At 45.8% G+C, this 18,648-nt stretch overlaps 1 protein-coding gene across 2 annotated transcripts in view; it reads right to left on the reverse strand.

The window, feature by feature from the left end:
• RASA4B (RAS p21 protein activator 4B) overlaps positions 1 to 10,195 on the reverse strand; it is a 48,687-nt gene extending 38,492 nt beyond the window's left edge. The window contains exon 1 of one of the 2 annotated variants that reach the window (XM_033171656.1): positions 10,037 to 10,195. In XM_033171656.1, the coding sequence (XP_033027547.1) occupies positions 10,037 to 10,101 (65 nt within the window). In that variant the 5' untranslated portion in view covers positions 10,102 to 10,195. The remainder of the gene's footprint in view (positions 1 to 10,036) is intronic. The other variant, XM_033171657.1, reaches the window with a different exon arrangement.
• Between the last annotated feature and the right edge of the window lie 8,453 nt (positions 10,196 to 18,648).

An 18,648-nucleotide genomic window follows, 5' to 3' on the forward strand; every position in this document is an offset into this window, starting at 1 on the left:
GTGAGCTCCCGTTGCTCGGTCCCTGCTCCTGCCAACCTATCAGTTCGAAAGCATGTCAAAGTGCAAGTAGATAAATAGGTACTGCTCCGGTGGGAAGGTAAACTCTGGCTCGCCAGAAGCGGCTTAGTCATGCTGGCCACATGACCAGGAAGCTGTATGCCGGCTCCCTCAGCCTATAGAGCAAGATGAGCGCCGCAGCCCCAGAGTCGTCCCGGACCAGACCTAACGGTCAGGGGTCCTTTTACCTTTTTTGTTGTTCAGTCGTTCAGTCGTGTCCGACTCTTCGTGACCCCATGGACCAGAGCACGCCAGGCACGCCTATCCTTCACTGCCTCTCGCAGTTTGGCCAAACTCATGTTAGTAGCTTCGAGAACACTGTCCAACCATCTCATCCTCTGTCGTCCCCTTCTCCTTGTGCCCTCCATCTTTCCCAACATCAGGGTCTTTTCTAGGGAGTCTTCTCTTCTCATGAGGTGGCCAAAGTACTGGAGCCTCAACTTCAGGATCTGTCCTTCTAGTGAGCACTCAGCGCTGATTTCTTTGAGAATGGATAGGTTTGATCTTCTTGCAGTCCATGGGACTCTCAAGAGTCTCCTCCAGCACCATAATTCAAAAGCATCAATTCTACGGCAATCAGCCTTCTTTATGGTCCAGCTTTTACCTTTACCAGACTTTAAAGCTCTGTATCCAACCGAATACACCCCCCTTTTTAGCTCCAGAGCTTTCCCTGCAAAACCCCGCTTTTTAAAGCTCAGTGAGAGCAAGCAGCAGTCCACAGAAAAACCGAACTGATGTTTGCTGCAATTGAGCACTAAAGAGCAGATTTTCTGGGGGAAAGCTCAGGACAGAAAACAAACAAACTGCATGGACCTGGAGCTTTTAAGTGTGGACCTGTGCCTGGAAAGAGCAGGGCAAAGTGTGGAAAAGCCTTGAGTCAACAATGTTATGTAGCAGGGGGGGTGGGGAAGCTAATGCAATTCTAGGCTGCATCAACAGAAGCATAGTGTCCAGATCAAGGGAAGTACCATAATAATAGTACTACTGTATTCTGCCTTGGTAAGACCACACCTGGAATACTGTGTCCAATTCTGGGCACCACAATTTAAGACGGATGTTGACAAGCTGGAACATGTGCAGAGGAGGGTGGACAAGATGATCAAGGGTCTGGAAACCAAGCCTGATGAGGAACAGTGGAAGGAGTTGGGGATGTTTAGCCTGGAGAAGAGAAGACTGAGAGGTGGTATGAGGGCCATCTTCAAATATCTAAAGGACTGTCACATGGAAGATGGAGCAAACTTGTTTTCTGCAGCTCTAGAAGATAGGACCCAAGCCGATGGATTCAAATGACAAGGAAGGAGATTCCAGCTAAACGTTAGGAAGCACTTTCTGGTAGTACAAGCTGTTAGGCAGTGGAACAGACTCCCTCAGAAGGTGATGGACTCCTCTTCATTGAAGATTTATAAGCAGAGGTTCGATGGCCATCTGCCATGAATGCTTTAGCTGCGATTCCTTCCAGCTCTACAATCCTATGATGGGATTTGGAGAGCCTAACAAGATCTGGAGGGTCACAGGCTTCTCACCACTGGGATGGACAGTATGGAGATAGGTGGACCAAGAGTTGAACAAAGACAGCTTTCAGTGTATCTAATCCTGAAAGGAAGAATGATAATGTCCTCCCACCCAAAACACAGTCTTTTTTTTTTTTAACAAGCTTTGCAAATCGAAAACACATGCCAACTTTTTGACAGATTACAGTTAACCTTTAAAAAACAAACAAAAAAACCCATAACATTACACGAAGTGGCAGAAATCCTTTTCAAAACACAGTACTTCCTGAACATAAAATATCAGCATGACAGGAAGGAGGTTAGTCTGTAGCATCCATTATTATTATTATTATTATTAGCTAAAAACAATCCCACAATAAAACCAACCAACGCAATTAAGACAGCAGGCAAGGAAATAAAGGTTTCACTGTCAAGGATGTTCTGGTCACAAGGTGTGCACCAAGACATATAGAGCCTTTTGTCACTTTAAAAAATGTTAATGGAGCAAAGAAACATTAAAAAGAGTGTGGTCCCTGGCAGTCAAAGATGGTACAATCCAGGAAGATGCACCTTTTTGCCCTGGTCTTTGACACACAATACATATTTTTCTGGTCCCCCCCATTCCTGTGATTGCAACTTCTTGTAAACTGCCTTTAATAGGGAAGTTTAAATTGTTGTAACTCACCCTGGGTTCTTAGGGTGAAGGACAGGTAATCAATCAATCAATCAATCAATCATCACACTTCAACCTGCTGAGGTTTTGTTTTGTAAACATGGCAGTCATGAAAGAATGAAGGCCACAGACCAGGACTGCATGCAATAGTTTGCATGCATGTATTTGTTGTCTTGAGTTATGTATGCAAAGTAAGGGCTGTCAAAGTGCATCTCTTCTGAGGCTGCAATCTATTTCTACCGTGTTTCTCATAAAATAAGACACCGTCTTATATTTATTTTACTCAAGAAAATAAGCCTATGGCTTATTTTCGGGGGTGTCTTATTTTTTTTATTAAGTACTATATGGTTCTGGGCGCCTGCCTTCTCCTGCCGTGGCCAGCATTGCTGCTGCTGGGTTCAGCTGGCTCAGGGCACGTGGCCCTGCTGGGCGCCGACCCGGCAGGCCACCGCCTCCTCCTCCTGCTGGCTCCCGGATGCTCGGGGCGCGGCGCAGCTGGGCGCTGACCTGGCAAGCCTCCTCCTCTTCCTGCCGTGGCTCGGCCCCCGGAACTGGCTGTTGCTGAAGTGCTGACAAAGTGCCCAGCAGCGCTGCGCGGATCGCCCTGAGCCGCGGCAGGAGGAGGAGGATTCAAATTGCTACCGTACAGAGCACTGCTGGATCCCGCAGGCTCGGGGCTCCACGCTGCGCGCGCTGCAGCTTCTGCTACGGTATATCCCGCAGGCTCGGGGCTCCACGCTGCGCGCGCTGCAGCTTCTGCTACGGTATATCCCGCTGGCTCGGGGCTCCACACGGCGCGCGCTGCGACTGGATCCCGCTAGCTCGGGGCTTCACACGGCGCGCGCTGCGGCTGGATCCCGCTAGCTCGGGGCTCCACACGGCGCGCGCTGCGGCTGGATCCCGCTAGCTCGGGGCTCCACACGGCGCGCGCTGCGGCTGGATCCCGCTGGCTCGGGGCTCCACACGGCGCGCGCTGCGGCTGGATCCCGCTAGCTCGGGGCTCCACACGGCGCGCGCTGCGACTGGATCCCGCTGGCTCGGGGCTCCACACGGCGCGCGCTGCGACTGGATCCCGCTAGCTCGGGGCTCCACACGGCGCGCGCTGCGGCTGGATCCCGCTGGCTCAGGACTCCACGCTGCGCGCGCTGCAGCTTCTGCTATATCCCGCTGGCACGGGGCTTCACAGAGCGCGCGCTGCGACTGGATCCCGCTAGCTCGGGGCTCCACGCGGCGCGCGCTGCGGCTGGATCCCGCTGGCTCGGGACTCCACGCTGCGCGCGCTGCAGCTTCTGTTGGATCCCGCTGGCACGGGGCTTCACACAGCGCGCGCTGTGGCGGCTGCAGCTGCTGGATCCCGCTGGCTCGGGGCTGAAGCAGCAGCAACATCCGGTTCTGGGCGCCAACACGACAGACCTCTTCCTATTCCTTGGCGCCCTCCAGAACTGCCCAGCACTACGGCTTATTTTCGGGGTATGTCTTATATTTTATGAACGCTTGAAAATCCTCCCATGGCTTATTTTATAGGCCCGTCTTATTTTATGAGAAACACGGTATTAGGACTAGCTGTAAGCCGACTATAACATTTCAAGAGGATTAGGTGCATAACTGCAGTTTATTTTTTAAAAAACAAGTTAGATGGCCACAAATATACCAAGAGTGATTTGTCACCATGATTTCCCATCTTCCCCTCCCTCAGCAGCCCCCTCCTTGCTTCTTTAGCTCCCTCCATCTTCCAAATGGGGCCCACAGTTGCTGCAAATCCTATTCTAGCCTCATAGAATCGGAGATGGAAGGGACCCACGGGCATTATCTAGTCCACCCCCCTGCAATGCAGGAATCGTTTGCCCAATGTGGGGCTCGAACCCACGAACCTGAGATTATGTCTCGTGCTCAGCTGATTGAGCATAGAGTGGTTTCCACACAAGATGCATCTAACAGCACAGGTAGCGAAGGCTGGTCGATGAGGGCAAATAAGGCACTGTCCCACCAACCTTGGCCTGCCCTCAACCAGCCCCCACCTGTCTGACTTCTTGGTTACAACCTATTGGAGGTGATTCTGCCTTCCATCCTACTTAGGGACCAGCCACCACTGAGTGTAGGGTTGGGGGGGGGAGGTTGCTTTTTAAAGCATAACTGCAGTGTTGGCAGAGGAATCCCAATAAGTAACAGGGTCAGAGCAAGTGCAGGGTGGGGTGGGGCAGAATCGAACCTTTCCCTTCTCCTGTTGTGATTCCGAAGGAAATCCATCTATTTGCTTTGGGGAGGGAAGCTGCATCCTTTTTGGTACCAGAGACGAACTTCCTAAGCTTCAAAATGGATTTCCCCCCCTCCAGCCTGGCCCAAGGAAACCAGTGTGGTACCTGTATAGTAGTTAGCACAGGCATAGGCAAACTTGGCCCTCCAGATGTTTGGGACTACAATTCCCATCATCCCTAGCTAACAGGACCAGTGGTCAGGGATGATGGGAATTGTAGTCCCAAACATCTGGAGGGCCGGAGTTGTGCCTATGCCTGAGTTAGCATGTCAGACTAGCACCTGGGAGAGAGCGGGGCTCAGCCATAAAGCTCACCAGGTGACCTTGGAGGCCAGTCGCCGCCTCTCAGCTTAATCTACTTCACAGGGTTGTTGTGGGGATTAAAGGAGAAGGAGGAGGAGAATCGTGTATACCATCTTCAGATATCTCAAAGGGCTGCCACATGGAATATGGAGCAAGATTGTTTTCTCCGGCTCCATAGGGTAGGACCCAATCCAATGGATTCAAGTTACAAAAAAGGAGCTTCCGACTAAACATCAGGAAGAACTTTCTGGCAGTAAGAGGTGTCCGACAGTGGAACGGACTCCTTCGGAAGGTGGTGGACTCTCCTTCCTTGGAGGTTTTTAAGCAGAGGTTGGATGGCCATCTGCCATGGATGCTCGAGCTGAGATTCCTGCATTGCAACAGCGGGGTCCCTTCCAACTCTACAATTCTATGCCACCTTGGAGGAAAGGGTGGGTATAAATGCAATTTATCAATAACACACCCCCTACAGTCTGAAGTGGTACCCTCTGGGAAAAGCTTTACCGCTCTGCCTTGCTTGAATGTAAAAACCAGCTCCCTATGGCTCCACTACCTCTGTAGGCCTCAGCCCAACACACTGTGATAGAGGGCAGAGAAGAAGAAGAAGAAAAAGCTTAGTGTGGCTGGGAGGGGCCCCAATAATAGCTGGGGGTTGCCCGGGCTCTCATCCAGTTCACAGGGCACCATGACATTTCCAGAGAAAAGTTCTCAATTTAATATATTAATGGGCTAGCCTTTTCAGCTGTCACAGAAGACTACCCTGTACAATGCAGGGAGTTGACCTGGGGCATTCATGAACACGGGGGGGGGGGGGGGGAGAGGGAAGAGAAGCTGAGAGAGGAGAGAAGGGAGGCCTCCTACCCTTTCGACTTGTTTCTTATTTCATCAGCTGCTCCTGATACCAGGGGGAGGACAGTGAAGGAAAGCAGCCAGAAAAAGGGTTCCAAGAGACACACGATAACAGAAGGGTCTAAATAAGTGATTGCCAGACTATGCGCCACAACCAGAGACCTTGCACATGAGAAATCTGGGTTTGTCCACATACAAAGAAGAAGACGTAGTTTTGCACCTGCCTGTCTCCCTTCCATTAATGTAGGGGCGTCCACACAACATCGTCCCCAACCCCCGTGTTGCCTGGCCTTCCCCTGCCCCTTTAAATGTGGGATTGGGGTATCCTAACAGCTCTCAGAACCCTCCCTGGATTCTTTGGGGAAAGCCATGACTGGTATGATGAAGAATTGATGCTTTTGAATTATGGTCCTGGAGGAGACTCTTGAGAGTCCCATGGACTGCAAGAAGATCAAACCTATCCATTCTTAAAAGAAATCAGCCCTGAGTGCTCACTAGAACAGTGTTTTTCAACCACTGTTCCGCGGCACACTAGTGTGCCGCGAGATGTTGCCTGGTGTGCCATGGGAAAATTACTTTATATATAGTCAATATAGGCACAGAGTTAATTTTTTTTAACATTTTCTAATGGTGGTGTGCCTCGTGATTTTTTTCATGAAACAAGTGTGCCTTTGCCCAAAAAAGGTTGAAAAACACTGCACTAGAAGGACAGATCTTGAAGTTGAAGCTCCAATACTTTGGCCACCTCATGAGAAGAGAAGACTCCCTGGAAAAGACCCTGATGTTGGGAAAGATGGAGGGCACAAGGAGAAGGGGACGACAGAGGATGAGATGGTTGGACAGTGTTCTCGAAGCTACCAACATGAGTTTGGCCAAACTGCGGGAGGCAGTGAAGGATAGGCGTGCCTGGCGTGCTCTGGTCCATGGGGTCACGAAGAGTCGGACACGACTGAACGACTGAACAATGACTGGTATGATAATGGTTGAAATATATAGTGTGAATGTGGCCCAAGTCTCTGTAGTAGGGGGGGAGGGAAGGCGAAGCCATTTCCTCAAACTGCAGGGTCCCCCCACAATGTTTCCCTTCGCTTGGGTGAAGATCATCAGTGTGATAAGGAAAGGTTTAAACAGGCTTCTACTTTCTAGCACAATGTTATCAGCAAATCTAGGCCACCTCGGAGGCAAGCACACTTAAGAGCTGGCTGCAATTGTGAAGGGGAGGAAGGGAAGTTCTGCATCAACCACCTGCCTCTTAAGGTATAGGAAGTAACCCATTTTCTTTTGGATCAAAACCACATTATAATTGCAAGCCAAGCCCGTAAGCAAAGGACCAAGGCCACATTCACACAATTCATGTCTAGGAAGACTCTCTTCACTCTTACAGAGCAACAAGTTCTGGAGGTTCATGCAAAGAGGAACTGGCAACTAAACCACTCTGGCATTGTAGCTATGGGAGGGGAATATATGGGTCTCCTAACAGCTCTTAGTACCGTTAATAAACTACAGCTCCCATAATTCTTTGGGGGAAGACATGACAGCTTAAAGTGGTAACCCAGTGCTTTAAATGTATGTGGCAAAAATGTCATCAAATGATGGGGTACACATTGAGAATTGTATGTGCATGATGTATACATATAGCACACAGAGAGCGCAGAGGCCTAGTGCACACTGCCCCCCCTTTACACGTAAAGCATGAAGACTTTGTGCAAATTCTGTGCATGACTGGAGACACTTCAAAAAGCAGGTTTCTCTTGCACATTACTTGTGCATGGTTATACGTGCAGATCTTACCCACATACAGTTTATGTACAAATTACTATGTGCAGTGCTTTTTTTTCTAAAAAATTTTTTTTAGGGGTACTCTCATTTCCCTACTAATATTGAAATACTGTCCCTCAATGAGGCCAAACATAGATTCACAAAATGTTTAGGGGTATGCATCCCCCTGCATCCCCCCAGGGGGAAAAAACAACCACTGACTATATGCATAAGGAATCTGCTTTCTGGGAGTTTTTAGAAGACTTCACATTCAAGACCTTACTTCAGAACTTTGCCGTAAATCACTGAAATCCTAAAAATAGGCTCGCCTTGTTGAACAGCAAGCTCTCTGCTGAATAACCATGCAAGGAATGGCAGGTCTTGGGCAACCCTTCATCCCTCTGCCCTACTTGCCTAAACCTGAAATTTGGGGGCAATCCATGCCCATTTTACAGGACTGCTCTAAAGAGGACTGAGAAATGATTGAAAGAGACACATTAAGTCCTTTGTGTACTCTCAGAAGCACTCTTGCCAAGTTCTTTACTGGTCCCAAAGTGGTCAGTGAGGATGATTTATTTGTGATGCCCATTTCCATTTTGATTCTTTTAAGGGATTCTCATTGGGCAGTCATTCTAAATGAGGCAAGCATGTCAGAAGGAAGCGTAGTAGTTTTGGGGCCCAGGACACTTTCAATAAGGCCCCTGCAAAGATTAATTTAACATACTTCACAGGATTGTTGCAGGAATAAAGTGAAGCAAGTCCATGCATTCTGCCCTTGGTATTAAAAGCGTGTTTTCATTTTCAAAATTGTGACTCCTGCCATTTAACAGAATGCCTATCTTTTCTACAACATCCTGGCAGGCCAGTCCCAATGCAATATTTTTCCATCAGAGGAATACCTTGGAAAAATCCCTGGGAAAGGACACATACACACACAAAAACATTTCAGGGAGGATTTCAGAGCAATGGACAATGGGGATCTTGCTACAATACAAATCAATTAGGAGTTTGCAGTGTTTGACCCCCCCCCCCTATGGCCAGGCAGATTTTTTTTTTTATCTGCTTCCTATTTCTTCTCCACTCTTATTTCATCAGAATCATGTTTATCCTGCACAGTGCTGGATTAAGGATTTCTAAAGAGAGGTGACAGCGGCTCTTAGCTCCGGTGTCGAAACAGATTCCAGAGCCTAAGCTTTGGCATGAAATCTGGCACAATTTAAGCCCCGATTTGAGAAAGAGAGAGCGAGAGAGGAAAATGCATTTTAACAGCGATCAGGCCATTTTGCTATTTTTAGGTGCATTGAATGTTGTGCTGTCCTTTTGTCATGCCAATGGAGTTTACGTCTTAAGCCCAACTTTCATGCAGAGACTGGGAATTGCTTCGGAAACGTGCCTGTCATAACTCTGTCTGTGGCATCATCAGGCAGAAAAAGCTTGTGCCATGATGAGCCATTCAACAGAGCCGCAGACTCATTGCCGGTTTTGCTGCCGCTGACTGATACAACTACCCCTCCGGAATCTATAACAATTCAGTGTCAGACAGCAAATTAAAAAATAAATAAGAATGTTATGAACATATTTGGCCAAGTAGATGAGGCTGGCTTGGCAGACGGGGTGGAGTGGGTGTGGGAATGCAACTGTGTTTGTGGGAGATAGGATGTACCTCTTCATCAAAATGGATTTCTTATTGTTACCGAATAGGAAAACATGCAGTTAGTGGCGTTTTTTGGTCTCACAGAAAGAAATTAACGTGCTTGAAATGAGGACAAGGTGTTGGCTAGGGCCTGACAATCAAGCTTGTGTTTTAATTAAATGGTAATAAGTAAGCTTCCTCAGGCTAGATCTGCCGTCACATACCAGGTGCCTTCCAGATGCTTTGGGTGACACAACATCTGGAAGGCACCAGACTGGGGAAGGCAAAGCTAGATTTTCAGGAGGGAAAAAAACAAAACCCTGCCCCTAGAATCACAGTGTACAGATTTTGTTTTTCAGCCCCAAAAGAGGAAGCAGGAGAGCTTCTACAATATGTTTTTAAACACCAGCTGACCAACTGAGAAAGAGAAACTTATTTCACAATTTAAAAAAAAAAAGCTACAAAAGTCATAACATACAATAGAGAGGCAAAGGGCAAACCCACACCATACATTTACAGCAAATTCAACACATTTAAAGCCCGTGGATTCCTCCAAAGAATCCGGAGAACTGTAGCTGCCCCTTCCCAGAGCTACAGTTCCCAGCACCCTTAACAACTTACAGTTCCCAAAATCTATTGGGGAATGTTATGTGCTTTGAATGTGCAACAGATATGCTTTAGATGTATGGTGTTGATCTGCAAGAGGGAAGGGGCCGTATCCAGCATTAGTCCTGCTCACAGAATACTGGAATTAATGGACATACATTAATATCAGTGGGTCTACTCCGAGTAGGTTTCAGTTGGATGCAACTCGACGCCTACAATCTTGCACACACTTACCAAGAAACATTGCGATCAGGAACTTCTAAGTAAAGCACACAGAGGATCACAAACACACCGCCACTAGTTTCGTCAGCAACAAAGGACTGGGGTTTGATAAATGACAGACCAAATAACAACAATCACAAGCGGTGGGTAATAAGGAAGGAAAGCTTGGCTTGTTTGTTTGTTTTACTCACATGTCTTTGGCTGGTAGATTTTTCCCTTCCACTATTCGAATGAACAAAGAGCTCCTTTTGGCCATTATTAAGCCAAAATAATGGGAAGCAGGAAAAAGAAATCAGTTCGGGCTTTTCACAACCAACCGGTGCTGGCTGACGTCTAAGCAGAGCACTAGAGAAAAATCGCAAATCCAGACTGCAAATCCGATCGAACGAAGGAGGAGAAAAAAATCCATTAAAAAAAGACTCACATTTCTATTGAACCCTACGCTTCTCTCTATATATGGAGCATAGGAAGGGCGCGCGCCTGCCCGGGTTTCCATCGCTCCGCCAATCAGCGAGCGCAATGGAAAGGACGGGGGCGTGGCCAGCAAAGCAGCTGCAGCTAGGATTGGCCGGCCGGCTTGCCAGCTGTCAACGGGAGCTCTTTAACTCTCCCAAGTCCGCTTTTGAAAATTAGATCCGAGATTGGATTTTCGGTGCAACCTGCCGGGGCTCGCACTGAATCCCGGCTACGCATTTTTCTCCAAAAAAAATTGGGGGTGGGGAAACAGTGTAGAGCTGGAGGGAAAGGGGCAACCAAAACATGATCACGGGGAAAGAGCAACAGCCCTTTGAGGAAAGGTCGCAGCATTTGGGGGCTTTTTTCCGTTTGCAGAAAGCGCGAGTAAAACCACCCGCCAAATTATTCACAGCGTGCAGAAAAGATAAGAAGTGTTTTGTTTTGTTTTGTTTTTCCTTACTCTCATCATACTAGAGCGCAGGGACGTGCAACGAAGCCGAAGGTAAAATAAAAGTCTTCTTCAAGCAGGACATAGTTAAACTATGGAACTCCCTCCGGCAGGAGGCAGTGACTGGCCGCCAACGTGGACGGCTTTAAAAGAGGATTATGGAAGGTTTATCAGCAGCAACCAAGAACCAACCACGATTATTATGTTCTGTGCTTCTGAATACCAGTTGCTGGGAATCACACACAGGTGGGGAGAGGAGATTGCTGCTACATTCAGGTTCTGCTTACAGGGTTTCCATAGGCATCTCTGAGAACACAATGCGGTTGGCATGATCCAGCAGGCTCTCTCTTATGTTCTCCACCTCATCCAGCCTTTCAAACTGGGAGCTGAGTTTTTTTTTTAAAAAAAATCCATTCTCGACTAAATGGATTTGCTAAGGTTTAGTACACATTCAGTCAGGTGCAGAGTAGCCCTTGGTGGATTTGGGCTTCACTTGCAATGCTTAATGGATATTTTTTACAATGCAGGGCCTGGAACCATTCAGCTGCCCACAAAGAGAATCCCGGGATTAAGAGCAGGGAAGAAGTAATGTCCCTCATAGATAAAAGCCACCTGTCATTTCATTATTAACAACTCAGCCTCAGGAAGGAAGGATTCTCCTTGTAGAGCTGTTTCCTTAACAAAGGGCAGACACCTTTGGAAAATACAGAAGCCTCAGAGAACTGCTGGGGAACCGGGATAAGGAGGATTACAAACTTATTTCACAGCACCTTGATCATCAGCAGGCACGGTGTTTTTCATAATATGCTCACATTTCCATTCCAGGGAAGTTTTCAAGCAGCCAACAGCAACATAATTATAATACTCAATTAAACAGTGCAATACAATATCAAATCATCATGAAGCCGAACGGTTTAGATTTGCTAACATTTAGTACCCATTCATTCACTGCCTGGTTAGTGCAAATGTGGCATTATTTTTCATGGACCACTCATTAGAGGCTACCTCTCTGGAAATGTTCACAAATTAAAAAGGAAACACACACACACACACAAACAAACAAACAAACAAAAACCAGGCAGCACAAAAAGGCATAGTGCAAGAAAGAGCAACAGGTCTCAAAGATGGCATAAGTGCCTTTCCCAAAGGCTAATTTGCCTGTTTCTTTGCAAACGCGATCGAGAAACCTCTCTTGCAACAGAGATTTCTTGATCAAGTTTGCAGAAAAATATGCGAATAAGCCCTTGATCGAGGCAATTGTGCCAAAATGTGCCGGGCATGTTTACAATAAAACACTTCCTCGTTTGGATACCCTTGAATCATGAATAAAAAACAAAAGGTTGTATACCATGGCGTTTCTACTCAGATTAACCCATTGGGCATAACTAACATAGATCTATCAGTTTCAGTTTGTAAGAAATCAATCTTTTAGTACACTGTGTAACTCCCTGCCTATTGACAGCAGGCAGACGTCTCCCCCCCTACCCTTTTTTGCTGTGGTTTAAACCACAGAGCCTAGGGCTTGCTGATCGGAAGGTCAGCAGTTTGAATCCCCGTGACGGGATGAGTTCCCGTTGCTCAGTCCCAGCTCCTGCCAACCTAGCATTTCGAAAGCACGTCTACCTGCTGCAAGTCTACCCAGAAATGCAGAAACTTGACATGTGTTTTGAAGTTCATCACAGGTTTTAAAAATGTTTCAAATAATTGTTTTTGACAGTAATTTTACCGTTTTATTCCTTCTGTAAACCTGTTTGAGGTTCTTTGCAATCAAGCGGGGCATAAATTTTATGAAAACAAACAAATTTCAATGAAATATGCCAGGCAGCAAACTGCTTTTTGAAATATGGTCATGCAGGTTTCCTGCTGTGGCTACATGGGAAAGTCCTGATCTGGTTCTCTGGATTTAAGTTCTTCACTTACAGGTGCCAACATGCCAAGAAAGGAAGACACTTCCTGTTTCTTCAAAGAGGTACATAGAAAAGGGAACTTTCAGTCCTTCGCAGCATTTTTTTCCACCAGCTTGCAGCTGAAATTTCCCCGCTGTGGTCTGTAAGTAGAACACCACCTGTCTGCTTTTGAGAAGCTCCCTTAGCCAAGTTGAACCACTGTCTGGGCCAAGTCAGTATCATAATGTTGCAAGTCTGTCCACACCTCTGGGTTGCAAAATCTCCATCGCGGTTTTACTTGAACTCCTACGGTCTGTCACCAATGGAAGCAAGGGGGCAAAATGGCTTCTCAAAGGGTGGAGCTAATTACTTACACCTGACAAAGTGATGCCCTTACAGATTTTATAGACTACAATTCCCATCACCCCTGACTATTGGATGTGCTGGCTAGGGTTGATGGGAACAAAAGTCCAACAATTAAAGTAATTTCTCCAGTTTCAGACAGGAACCTAACTCCTACCTGGAGATGCTGAGGAAGGAACTAGCAGTCAGAAGCATGTGCTCTTCCCCTTTGCAATCAGACATCCTTAATGACTAGTTGCAAATCATCCAGCAGACAAGAAGTATTATTATTATTATTATTATTATTATTATTATTATTATTTGATGAAGATTAAACTGCCCTTCACCAGCAGGTGTCAGGGTGGGTTACAACCAGTGATTTTTTTCTTTAAAAAAATGTTTAGGGGTACTCTCATTTTCCTACTCAAATTGAAATACTACCCATCAATGAGGCCAAAATTAGATTCACGAAATGTTTAGGGGTATGCGTACCCCTGCGTCGTCGTCCCCCCGAAAAAGCACTGGTCACAACTTGAAATTAAAAGCTAAAACAGATCACAATCACAGATAATGGAGTAGGTCCTGAAAACACACAGCACAGGGATCAAACATCAGGATAAAAAGATGTGTATAGCGAAGAAGCCATAACCTGTATAGGGAAGAGGCCAAACGCACCTGTATGGGGTGGAATTCCACACCTTGTGGGCTGCCAGAGAGAATGCCCTACCCTCCAACATTCCTCAGATGAAAATAGGGACATTTCTCACTCCTCACCAACTGGCCCTCCTCCCCGATCCCCCATTTCCCACCAGAAGAAGGGCGAGTACCAAAACCACCACATCAATGGGACACACAACACATGCTCTCCACCGTCCTGAGAAAAAACCCCTAATCATGATTCCATCTTATTTTATTCTTAGGTCGATCTACAAAAAGGAAAACACGTTTTGGGCCAGTTGAAGTTTCCAAGGTGTCTACAAGGACAGCCCCCACACGTAGAGCATGTTGCAGTAATCAAATCTGGAAGTTACAAGAGGATGGACTAGCATGGCACAGGCTTCTCTGCCGAAAATAAAATAATAATAATAATAATAATAATAATAATAATAATAATAATTTATTTGTATCCCGCCCTCCCCAGCCAAGGCTCAGAGTGGCTAACATCATAAAAACAACACAAAACATAACAGATCCTGAGCTGCCTGCTCCTGGGACTAGCATCTGTTCTCATGCTAAGACAGGTCTTCCCCAGCCCTGCTTCCTGATCCTTTTAGCTTCCAGAGATACCAAGCTGGGAAGCTGCTGCATCTCTGCTACTGAGCCACAGCCCCTCCCGGGACAGCCAGAGCCTCCCTGTCTAGAGTCTGTTACCAAAGTGTTGCGCCTGGACTGTATATGCTAAAATTGGCATTTTCAGCTGTCAAAACACATGTCAACCCACTGCTCAAAACTGCATCTGCCTAGTGTTAAAATTCATTTATTAGCATAATCCTGTCCAGCAGCAACGCTACTCAGGCTTCTTATTTACACAATCAGCATTTTCGAATAACAAAGATTGGAAATATTGTAGTACATGTGAATTTATTATGGTACATGACAGGGACCTTTAGATCCATTATCAAGGCAAGCAATCCAGCATAAAATTTCTTAATCCTTTTGGCCCACCCAGGGCAGGACCGCTGTTCCTTTCCATATACAACATTCCTTATAACTGAGTCACAAGGAGCAACAGCTCCACCTGCTGGTAGTTTAAAAAAATACCCGTGTAATGCATTTCAGTGCCCTTTAGCCACACCAAATTAATCACTGAACACGGAGCTGTCTTCCAAGTTTCGGGTTGTGTATCTGCATCTCTACCTGTATCTGCAATTTGTGGGAATGTTTAGGAATGTGGATGAGTATATATTATTTATATATCTCAATCCCAGCTTGTGTGAGCAAGCTCCAAACTTAGCAGAGTTTACATTCCCTTTTAAAACACAGCAAAAAAACGTTTGCATAGGCTTGCTTAAGCCAGCTATATTCCTGGTATATTCCCCTTGTTCCCTCTTAAAAGTAAAAAGACATAATACTGATTATTAGATATAAAAGTGTTTACTCACGTACATCCAAGAGTCACAGTACAGGCTACAAGGAGGCAGACAAACTTAGATAAATGTATTTACATGCAGTGAAGCTGCTTCCATAAGGGAACAGCCTTCACCCCTGCTTCTCTCAGCTGCAGGCTGAGAGATAGCATGCTGCTTCTTCAAAGGATGAGGCAAAATGGAGAGTGATCTTTGGGGTGTTGTTCCCAGGTAAGACCACACCTACTTCTGGTTCCTGTAACTCAGTCCAGGTAAGCAGGAAGTTAAGCCTGGAGGACTGAGTTACCTTCATGTCCTCTCTAGGAGTGTTGTGTTTGGCTGCTCTGTGTTTACATCCCACAAACCCCTTCTCAGACGAACACAACATACAAAAACATACAACTTTATTCAACCACCCAGAGTCCCAGCTTGACACGTAGATTCTGGAAACTCTCTCTTGGGAGGGGCTTCGTCAGGATGTCCGCAGCCATCTCATTGGTGCAGCAGTACGACAGTTCCACAAGTCCATCCTGGACTGCCTGACGTATATAATGGTACCTCACACCTATATGTTTTGTCCTGGCAAGGAACTTTTCACTCTGTGTCCGTTTTATGCAACTCTGATTGTCCTCCAGCAAACTGACAGCTTGCTTTCTCACCAAACCAAAGTCCTTGATGAGTTCATCGAGCCAGGCAATCTCTCGGCACGCTTCCGATGCAGAAATATATTCAGCTTCTGTGGAAGATAATGCTACACAGTTCTGTTTATAACTGCCCCACACAACAGGTCCATCCCCAAACATAAAAACATGACCACTTGTTGATTTATAATCAGCATTATCCCCAGCCCAATCTGCATCAGTGTACCCCACCAACTTAGGGTCACTGACAGCTGGCAACCTTAATTTACAGTTCACTGTACCCTTCAGATAACGCACCACCCTCTTCACACCAGCCCAATCATGCTCAGTGGGAGAACTCACTTTCCTGCTAAGAATCCCCACTGCATTGGCTATGTCAGGTCTACATGTGGTAACTAAATACAAAAGTTTACCAATTACCGACCTATATTCACTGTTATCTGGCAACAGCTTCGAATCCTGCTGATTCTTCAGGAAGTCTGTGGCCATGGGCGTTGCAACTGTGTTTGCATCTTGCAACTGCATGCATTCAATCAGTTCATTTATTTTCTGTCGCTGGCTGAGAAGAAACGATCCATCTTCCTCTCTTTCCACCTGGATTCCTAGGTAGTACTTGACATCTCCTAGTTCTTTGACTCCCACCTCTTTGCTGAGGTGTTTCACAATTTGCACATAGTCTCTGTTATTAGATGTTGCGATAATCAAGTCATCAACGAAAGCCAATATATAAGAAAATTGTCCATTACTTGACTTACTGTACAAGCACTTGTCAGCGTTTCCTTGCTTGTATCCAAGTTGCACCAGCATACTGTGCAATTTCTGATTCCAAGCTCTAGCAGCCTGCCTTAATCCATAAAGTCCTTTTTCTAATTTGCAGACTAGATGAGCCTCATTCGGTTTTATAAAACCCTTAGGCTGTTTCATATAAATCTGTTCTGTAATCTCGCCATGCAAAAACGCAGTCGAAATATCGATGTGACGCACGTCCATTTGCTTAGAGGCTGCTATGCTCAAAAGCATTCTTACGCTACTGTATCTTACAGTTGGTGCAAACGTTTCATCATAATCTTCACCATATTTCTGCGAAAATCCTTGTGCTACTAGCCTTGCTTTGTAGCGTTGCACTTCCCCTTCTGACCCCTTCTTAACCTTGAAAACCCACTTGCAGCCAATGGCTTTCTTACCCGGAGGTAGTTCTGTGAGGGTCCAAGTCTTGTTTTGATGCAGTGCATCCATCTCCTCCTGCGCGGCCTTCTTCCAGAGACTGGCTTCTGCAGTTGGCATCTGCTGAATCTCTTCCCATGTGGAAGGTTCCTGTGGTGACGCCGACCCTGCAAGGTAGGACAACCTTACCGGTGGAACACCTCTGTTGGTTCTGGATGAGCGTCTGACCTCTGGTTCTGGTTCCTGAACCGCATCAGCTTCTTCATCATCCTCCAACGCTGGCATGTCCCCTTCTGGATCCTCTTCGTCTCTGGAGCCGCCAGGATTCTGGTCCTCTGCGTCTTCTGGTGCATCACCTGTAGGGGGCGCTATGACACTAGAAGGCAGATTAGTACTTTGTGGGGTTACAGAAGGAAAGTGTATAAGTTCTTGAGTCCATTCTGACTCTTTGGAACAGTCAATGACAGTCTTCCTTGTGTCAACCTTTGCAGACTGGCTTTCTGAAAGATCAACCTCATAAACATTATTGATTAGCTTTCCTTGGATATACACTTCACCATGCTTGGTTACATTGCATTGTCCATTTTCAAATGTGACCTTGAAACCTTTCTTTTCAAATGTGGATACACTAAGTAAGTTGCAGTTCAATTCTGGTACAAACAGAACATTAGACACTCTGGTTCTAAATGGTTCATTGTCTACATTGAATTCCAAATGCACAGAACCTGCACCTTTCGACTTCAAAATGCGGCCATCTGGTATCTGAATTTCAGATTCTTCATCATTTAGTTCATCAAAGTACTTTTCATTAAAACAAAAATGGGAGCTCGCTCCAGAATCTAAATACCACTTATTATGCACATTTTCATAATTCTGGACAGCTAAGCTCCTTTCTTGCAGCAGCATGTTGCACTCATGCTTCCCCCTTTTGTCCCCTTCTGGCTTAAAGGGGCGGGGTTTGTTCACTTTAGGAGATTTACAGTCCTTTGCTATATGACCTCTCCTCTGGCAGTTAAAACAAGTTATTTCTTTGGCCTTTTTAAATTGCTTTGAAGCATAATTACAGTCACTTCTCCTAGAGTTGCGTTCTTGAGAATCCAAGCTTTCTCTGCATTCCTCTCTTAAGTGGCTGATTAATTCATTAAAAGTCAGATCTTTTGTGTGATCCATTAGGCTTCTAAATGAAGAAAATGCTGGTCCTAGCGATGCTAGCAAGAAAGTCACCTTAGTCACTTCATTAAGAGCTTCAGGAGTGAGAGCAATTCTTTGCACAATCTCTGAAAAACTCTTAACATGCTCTGTGAACTGCTCTCTGGAGTTCATCTTTAACTTGAGCAATTTATCTAGCAAATGCCTGTAGGAGTTCTGTGTAGATGCTCCATAAATCCGCTCAATGTCCTTTAAAATCTGGGATGCATCATCCTCAATGTTTATTAAGGATAGATGCTCATCGCGAAGTGCACTTAAAATTATGTGCTTGGCTTCGCTATTCTTCCTTTCCCAGGCTTCAATTTTGGCTAAATCTTCTTCTTTATCTCCTGTAGGCTTTTCATCTTTTATAGCCTGCAGAACGTTCCTTGCACTCAGATATACCATTAAGCGTTGCTTCCAGTGCACAAAATTATGGTCGTTCAGCAGCATATAGTTTGGCCTTGCTTCACTAACAAAAGCTACACTAGCCATCTTAAAATTCAAAAAGTTGAAAAATTTTCAAAAATCCAAAAAAAATTGTCAAAAATTCCAAAAACAAAAACTCAAAAATGCTCAAAAATACAAAAACCTCAAATAAATCTTCACTGC

This window comes from Lacerta agilis, chromosome 15 (genome assembly GCF_009819535.1).
Source record: "Lacerta agilis isolate rLacAgi1 chromosome 15, rLacAgi1.pri, whole genome shotgun sequence".
NCBI classification, from domain to species: domain Eukaryota; kingdom Metazoa; phylum Chordata; class Lepidosauria; order Squamata; family Lacertidae; genus Lacerta; species Lacerta agilis.